This window comes from Lygodium microphyllum, chromosome 18, assembly GCF_053477565.2.
Source record: "Lygodium microphyllum isolate KBCC chromosome 18, Lygodium_microphyllum_v1.1.10, whole genome shotgun sequence".
Classification (NCBI taxonomy): Eukaryota; Viridiplantae; Streptophyta; class Polypodiopsida; order Schizaeales; family Lygodiaceae; genus Lygodium; species Lygodium microphyllum.
Window position 1 is genome coordinate 83,729,558 of NC_141152.1, and position 8,462 is coordinate 83,738,019.

The following is an 8,462-nucleotide window of genomic DNA, read 5'->3' on the forward strand; positions in this document are numbered from 1 at the left end:
AAGGATTCTAGTGATTGCCAACTATTGTAGCTAGCTCTATGTGGAAGCTTGCAACATGATAGATGGGAAGCTACTTTAAGGTTCACTATGAGGTGACTTGAATAACAAGAAGGTTACACCTAAATAGCCTTACAAGGGTGGAAGTATATTACCTTTACAAAGAACTAGTGCTGCAAAACAAAGAAATCCTCATTGGAGATTCTCATTTTATTAGGGTTTGAAGTTGAGAAATTCCATAGAAAAGTATCGATGGGAGCATATCAAATTCTGACCAATCTCAAAGGTAGGTGAAATAATTCAAACAATGTAGAAACTCTTGCAAATTCTCAATGGAACATTGAAAGTGCATCATAATAAAAGGAAAACACAAGTGGAAAAGAAGAACAAATTAAGATTGGAAAATTTTTGAATTTATCTTTTGAGAAAAAATAAGAGTGCTAAAATAAAGACATGCTTTTTGTGCTAAGAACACAAGGCCAATATTAAAATAGAGTACTATAAAAAACAAGGAGGGGAGGAAAGCATGTTGGGCTATTCTCTCCTATACATCTTAAACCTTCCATGTTGTGTAAAAAACCATAGGTTTGAATCTCTACAAGAGAGGCTGAACCCCTAGAGGATCTTAATGTACTCTCTGTGAGGTTTTCAATCATGCTATGCATTTGGCAATTCAAAAATTATGATGTGTGCAATCTTGTGTAGCAACTTCTCCTATAGGCACCTATTTGGCTAGTATCATCTTGTGGTCATAACAAACATCAAGTGTAACATCCATGACAAGTCTATTTATGCTATCCTCTAATCCCTCCTAACTTGCTCTAGCCCTTATTCCTATAAGTCAAGCCTTAGAGGTAATTCAAAGCTCCCAAAAATCTTGGAACAACTCAAGAAAATTCATGAGCACTATCATATCCCTTCTCTACCCTTAGAAATAATAGACACATGAATTTTTAGCAAGACCATTCATATATACTTGTGAAGATCATATCCCAACGACTATATTTATGGCCCCAAAAAACATTATTACGAATATTTTAAAATTACTCTATGAAATTATCATTTTTTCTAATTATAAAAAATATTTTGAAATTATTCTCTAAAATTATTATTTTTCATGGAACAATCTGATAAATTTTTTATCATTGTAGTTCAAGCCATTGGCATTTCCATCCCAATATGCCTTAGCATCCTATAAGATGCCAAAATACTCACTAGTGGGTTGGGATCCCATGATCTTTTAGGAGATAGGTGTTTTTGATTACATGAGTGCTTGAGAAGGCAAAAGGCCAAGTGACCCTATTATATAGGATACCTTTAATGCTGAGGGAAGCTTATCATGGCTCTAAGTTAATAAGTTCCCTACTGTGTGTTGTTGATAGAAGTAGTGTAATCACATACACACTTGTAGTCAATCTCAAATAAGACAATGTCAATACACACTTGTAATGGATATGTTTGTACGCATCCAAAATGTACATGTGCTGTAAGATGCATTTGTGCATTTTGATAACTTTTAATTCTTACTCACATAGCACAAATTGTTTACACATCCACAACTAAAATATCATTTTTAACAATATAAATATTTCCTTATCACATTAAAACAAAGAAGAATCTCAATTCAACTCAATGACATAGCTCCAAATCTTGAAATTCCCCTCAAATCCCCCCTGAAGTGTGGGATGTACCTAGCATCCATACAAGCACAAATGGTTATCAAAAGTTATTTGAGCCCCTTACAAACTAAGAGCATATCCATCCATTAGCAAAATAGAAACAATTCAAATTGTAATAGCCTTTTCCTTAAATGAAAGGCATAGAACCTCTTGAGTATGTGGAAACTTGAAGAGGGGAGCTCTCAATAGAGAGTCATGGCACATGGTCTATTAACTAGGGTAGCTGTATTAAGTTCATTAAAAAAGAAACATTTCCTACCAACATGTGGCATATACTCCCACATTCATGCATGTAGCATATTTAGGGGGGTGAACAAGGAGTAAGAGATGATAGAACACATAGCACAAACATAAACCAATAAAAGCAAGACAATGGGATGGAGATGGATTATGCTAACATTGTCATTGCTAGCATGAACATGGAAGATCTAGAGAAGAAGATGTGGGGTGACCAAAAATATTTAATGAGAATTAAAAGAGATACAATAGAATTTGGGGAGCAAGTGCTATGTGCATGAGTGGTATCCTTGTTGCCATGCATTCGGCAAAGCAATGCTAACTATTCTCTATGCAACATGTTCATGTATTTTAAGGGAAGGTCCCCCTTGAGGATGAGTTTTCTAGATTTTTTTGGCTCACCTATGGATCAAAGTGGTGCTCACATTGTTTTGCTTGCCATTAGATTTCTTTTGGGTCTTGCTTTCATCTAAAGCAAAAAGAGATTGGGTTTTGGGTTCACGTGTTTGGCTTAAAGTGAGCCTTGTTTACATGCTTCTATGGCATGTTGATTTTATTCCCGAGGAGGTCTTGCAAATTGAATGTCCAATATGGGAAATTGAATGTCCAATATGGGCTAGTTTTCATGGACTTCCTACTTTGCTAGATGGAGAAGTTAATGTGCTAGTAGAAGTGCTAGGTAGAGCGCTCTATGTTCTTACAATAATATTAACTAGTGGAGCAAGCGGCCTCTCATACTTTGGAATAAGAGGAAGAAGATCCTTGAGATGCTCTAGCTTTTTTATCCTAATGGGATTGAGTTGTTGGTCGATATCAAATTCTCCCTCTTCTTGGATACATGCTTCAAATGCAAAGAAGATGGGTGCTTTGCAAAGGAATGCCCAAAAAGGAATTGAGCTAAGAAGAAGCCAAGGAGAAAATACTTGACATAAGGAAGAACTTCAAAAGAAGCAAAAAGGATAAAACATAGGTTGAGAAGGGTAAATTCAAGGAAATAAACAAGCCTTGGAAGGAGGAACCTAAGGAGCAACCTAATTATTGTCAATTCTTTGAAGTCTAATGGAGGTAAGAAATAAAAACTTTCCCTTTAAAAACTTCTTGCAAATATTTTGTTGACAAGGCTATTTTGCTATTTTGGATTATGGAGGTTCGAACAAAGATATAATGTTAATTAGCTGGCTCACTATGATCTCTTGGAATGTGAGGTGCCTAGGAAGTCCATCCAAGAAGGATGTGTTTAGTAGGAGAAAGAAATGGAAGCCTCTCTCTTTCAACTCCTCCTTTTAGCTTGCTCACTATGATCTCTTGGAATGTGAGGTGCCTAGTAAGTCCATCCAAGAAGGATGTGTTTAGTAGGAGAAAGAAATGGAAGCCCCTCTCTTTCAATAGCTCCTTTCTAGATTTAAGGGAAGGATTCAACCTATAGCTAAAGGATGCTTGGAAACAAACCAACAATCCAATGGCTAATCCAATGTAGAACTAGATGAGATCCATAGATACCATCATTGAGATTATCAATATGTATGGCAAAAATCAGGATTGACTTTAAAGAGGGTTGCATGTTAGTAGTTAGCAATGTAGGGAGCATATTATTACGACTCTTGCTAAGTGTTCTAGTAATGGGATGTTTTATTAACTTCTCAAAGAAGTGGAGCATTACATGGAGGATTTGCAAAAACATAAAGGTGAAGTTGCCAAAATTTAGTCTAAGGGAAATGGTATCTTATGGGGTTGGTGCTTCAACCAATTAACTTTATAAATTGATGAAGTAAAAGAAGCAACAAGAGTTCATCACTATGAGACTGGGCCTTGGTCAACTCCGCACGAGCAATGGAAGAGAGTTTGGACTCATCTCTTACTAAGGGCCTGTTAGTCTCCTCCATCACAAGCTTCGCCAAATCATAAGTCTCCAGAATAGCCAATATCATCACCCGCAAGATGCGGTAATTGTCACCATCAAGCTTTTGATTCGATGGAAGAGCCAGTAGGACAGGCACATTTTTGTCTATGATCGCCTGGAACTCCAATTCAATCTCTGTAGACACGATCACCTGCAATGCTTGCACAAACGTAAAAGCAACCCCCTCTAACTTTGTAAACATAGCCTATTAGGGATGTTTCCTCTGCTTCTTAAACCTTCTTCAGCCCCGTCGGAGGCGATGAAAAGGTAAAATCTGCAATGTAAGGCCTAAAACACAGCTTTCCTCCCTTTCAAACAACAATAACCTGCAGCAAATTCACCAGCTGGACTCCTTTCTCGCACACCCACACTCGCTCAGCCTTGTTCCGATGCGTAGCCCTCCCGCTCGCCCTTGAATGCTGAAAATGCAGCCTTGTGTCACGCTGAAATCTCCTCTTTAGGTAGGTTCTTCAATTAGTCAGTCCGATTTCACCGCTCTGATACCATGTTAGAGTGCAGCGACATAGAAGCGTAGGACAAAGACTGAGAGAGAGTGAACACAGAGAGGAGAGAGAGAGATAAGGAGATAGTGAAACACAAAAAATCTGTAGTGTAGTATGTTGTATAGGAGTGCAGAAATATACATGGGAGCAGAGAAAATATCTGCGTGTGTCTCCACTTTGAGGACCTCAATCTCCGTTAGCTCGTGTGCCGTCAGTCACGGCAGGCTATCTCTGTTAGATCTCAAGATCAAGATATGTTTAAGTGCTGGACCAATCTGCTATAAATAGCAAAAAATATCACGAAAGGTTGCAGGGCATCGCAATGCTAGAGAACTTTTTGGGCTGTGATGTTGGTTGCAAGTGCTGATAGTGGTGCAAATTAAGATGGCAATGTTGGAGCTGGGCAAAACATCCTCAGGGCAGTGCTGCTGAGGACAAAGGCAACACTTTGGACACGAGTTAGGTGACGATAGGCATAGTAGGGGCATAGACAACCTAAGGTGGTAGGAAGGAGGAGATGATGGTGAGAGTCCTGGTTGAGGTGCATACAAGGATTTTGGCACAATTAATATGGTGATTGCAAAGAAAGAGCAATTGTAAATAAGTGCAAAACCATACAAGAGAGAGTGATAACTAAATATCATCTCTTAGTTCCTCTCCTCTCTATCTCCCTCTTTCTCATCCATGTCGTAATCTTTAGTTGCTGTAGGCAAATGCTCTTCATTATCATCCTCCTTATTAATGAAGAAAGTTGAAATGGATATAAATGACTCTAAGCTTAATCATTTTAAATGATTAAATGTAAAATATTTAACAATTTAAGCTTAACTCATGAACCATTTAAGACATTAAATATTAAATGACTATTTAACATTATGAGTTTTAAAGAAAACACGACATTAAAACATTAAACATTTAACAATAAAACATTAATAATGCTTGAAGAAAATCACAAAAAAAGTGTAAAGAACATGAGAATAATAAGGCTTTAATGCTATGTATAAAAGGCAATGAGCATGACGATTAATAAGGCTACGCTTAACAAGCATAACAAACACGACGATTAATAACGCTATGTTTGAAATGAAAACAATATATTATGTTTTGCTAAAAACGTTTTGGTCTTGTTGAAAAACGAAGCGAACCGAAACATTTCCCCAAGGGGAAACGCCATGTGGCAGCTGTTTCCCCAAAGGGGAAACGTTTCAGATAGGGAAACGCGTTTCGGGCCCTCCTCATGTTTTGGCCTTTCGGGTCCTGTAAAGGGGCGTTTTCTGCTTCTATGATGCTGTTGCAGCTTGCAAGTAGTGTGATCACCAGGGTCCATGCCGAAGGCAGAGGGGCTGCAGTAGACGTTCCACTGCTACAACAGTTGACAAGGAGATGAAGGTGGCCAGGGTGGTGGCAAAAAATGGAATCAGGGGGCCTAGCGTGGTTGGACAGAGGTGGCTAAGGTGAAAGCTCAAGGGTGGGTTTGCAAGGCAGCGAGGTGTGGCATGTGGAAAACACCTTTCTCCAACAAGAATGTAAAAAGTGCCCGTGGGCATAGGTAGCATTCACACTAGAATGATTGGAGGAACATAGTAAGTGTAACATTGGTACAGGAGTTGGGGATGACAGAAACAGCTACGAGGGAGTGTTTTACCAGAGAAGGATCTTGCACGCAGCAGTAGCAGTCTACCAATGCTTGAAACCCTGGAAGCAGGCCTGCAAGAGTTAAACGCAGGTACGTAAAGACCTCCGGCAGGCAGCAACCGCAGCGCATCAGTTGGTGATGACAGAGGCTAGGGCTGCAAAATGCAGCAGTAGACAACCTCCTGCAACAGCAAACAGTCCTGAAAATAGCAACATTGATGATGGCATCAGCTTGGAGAGCAGCAGGTCCTCTTTGTGATGGAGTAGATGTGAATCAGGCTGGAACGTCACTGTGCAGGGCTGGATTGCAATTGCAGCAGGAGAGATGGCAATGCTTGCAAGATAGGAGAGAGGGTGATGAAGGTGAAAGCAAAATCTGATGACAAGGATTAAAGTTGGGAATGTCCGTGACTGGCTTTACAAAACATTTTGAGTTTTTTGCTTATGACTTCTGAAGATGTCTTCTCCTCTTAGATAAATCTTTTGGGGCTGTTTTAAGTAGTGAATTCAGGCCAGAAAATTATGATGAGTTAGAGGTTAATTTGGGCTGTGATTTTCCTTGCTCAACAACATTTTCTTTGAAGTTTGGTATCAGCAACATATCACTCAGCATTTAGAGCAAGATTTACACTGAACTTGAGCCTACCCACGTATCCATCAGTTCCTCAATGTATTGTAAACCCCAAAAAGCTAAGAGGGGCCCTTGCTCCACCCAATAGTCCTTGTGATGTGTGGACTCTCTTTCTTTCGTACTCATAAAGTGTAAGTATGTAAGATGCCACACCTTCTTTTGAGTCTGTAAGGATCCTTGCAAGGTATGTAACATGCTACACCTTCTTTTGAGTCTGAGCTGACAGGTTGGATACAGAAATGTGGACATAGCTCCTAATATCTGCACATTTCTTTATGACAAGGACATGGGATGTCCTTTTGAGAACTCCAGTCCGACCTTTAGCAATGGCTTGGATTGTTTTCTAAGAACTTGCAGAGTGGTCATATGAAATGGCCTGAATACCTTTGTAGGAATTGCAGCATTATTTGAGACTTCATACCACAGACCTTTTAGGAACGGATTGTGCATTATAACCTAAATTTCTTGTGTTGAAAGAGCAGACATGATGCATAGGCAAAATCTATCAATGGTGTACTTCCACAAGAACTGTGGTGTGAATATTGAGGCCTTTCATGTTTTAGAGGACCTTGTTTGTGTGTACTGGTAGTTATTGAGGTAAAACATTGAAGGTTTTCTTCTTTTGCTTCATGGAACTCTAGCTTGTCAATGCATCATGAATTGATAAGATTTTGATGACTCTTTTTGACAGGTACACAAGTTTTGTTGCCCCCATCACTGCATCCAAGCTATATAGAGATGTATGATATTGTGGATTCTGATTCAGTATTTTTAGTGCTTTGTATTTGCTTATTGTACAAGTTTATGGATATTCTTTTATCTCTTTTTTTTTGGTGGGGTGTGGGGGGGTTTGCAGGTCAAATCTTACAATGATCTCACACATTTTGAAACTGCATATGTTGTGAAGCTGCACAGTGTGGCAAGATTGGCTACTCCACAGCCTGTGTGTTTTCGTACTTTCAGCCATGTCATGGAAATGTGTCTCACTAATGGTGTGTTATAGCTCCATGCTGTCCTGATATTTGACTTGATTGTCACCAACAGGTCTTTACTTTTAATCATCCAAACTTCTCTACACATAATGATAACAGACGCTATAAGAAGCTGGCTTTTGAGTTTGCACCAGACACTGGCTTTGTCCTAGTCCATGGTAAGTGAGCTTGTCAAAAATTCTGAGTTGTGTTTCATCAGTTGTTCTGATAATAATGAATCGTTTTGTGGGCATTTTCTAAAAGGCTTTGCTGGATACTTTGACTCGACATTATATAAGGATATTCACTTGGGCATTGAACCTTCAAGTGCAACACCAGACATGTTCAGCTGGTAAAGTCCTGATGCTAAAATGTCTATGCTTTTTGACATATTATTCCATCCAAAATTTCTTTCTTCCACCAAGTAGCTTCACTTCTCTGCTAGTTAAGTTGTATCTTTTGTGCATTACATCGTTGCATATAGAAGATGTTGTCTCGACTAGTAAACAGGCTTTTGGAGTAGGAAAACTTGGATCCAGTGTGGTTTTAAAGTGGCTGGTAGAGGTGGGAGGTATCTTGGTACTGTGCTGTTACCGTTGCTGCCACACTCGCACCTACCCACAGATGCCCACCTGCACATGCAGTTATCATGTACACTGTAGTGCACTCTGTGCACACCACATCCTCGCGTGCATTTACACAGGATAATTATCAGAACTGCTATGTTATGGGTTCTCTTTTTTGGTTTTGTCTTTTCACACCAAGTGAACGAACACTTGCAAGTCCTGTAGATGTCATTGATGGTGATTTGTGACAATACACTAGCTATCAATATTCTTAGAATAGTCAAACTAGCCATCGAGTATTCTTGAGCAGCTTCAATGTGGTGAATCTGTGATCAAATGATGC

The 8,462-nt window shown here is 39.3% G+C and overlaps 1 protein-coding gene across 1 annotated transcript; it reads left to right on the forward strand.

The window, feature by feature from the left end:
- Positions 1-5,651: 5,651 nt before the first annotated feature.
- Positions 5,652-7,740, forward strand: LOC148021096 (protein arginine N-methyltransferase 1.5-like). The gene is made up of 4 exons (XM_087698209.1): positions 5,652-6,354; positions 7,274-7,322; positions 7,439-7,525; positions 7,627-7,740. Coding segments are annotated over exons 1-4 (252 nt in total). The 5' UTR covers positions 5,652-6,352.
- The last annotated feature ends 722 nt before the right edge of the window (positions 7,741-8,462 follow it).

What these genes read in the sequence shown, in the direction of transcription:
- LOC148021096 (XM_087698209.1), top strand. An exon ending in CATCCAAGCTATATAGAGAT is followed by an intron (nt 7,323 to 7,438) that starts GTATGATATTGT and finishes GGGGGTTTGCAG; the next exon opens with GTCAAATCTTACAATGATCT. An exon ending in GATTGGCTACTCCACAGCCT is followed by an intron (nt 7,526 to 7,626) that starts GTGTGTTTTCGT and finishes TGTCACCAACAG; the next exon opens with GTCTTTACTTTTAATCATCC.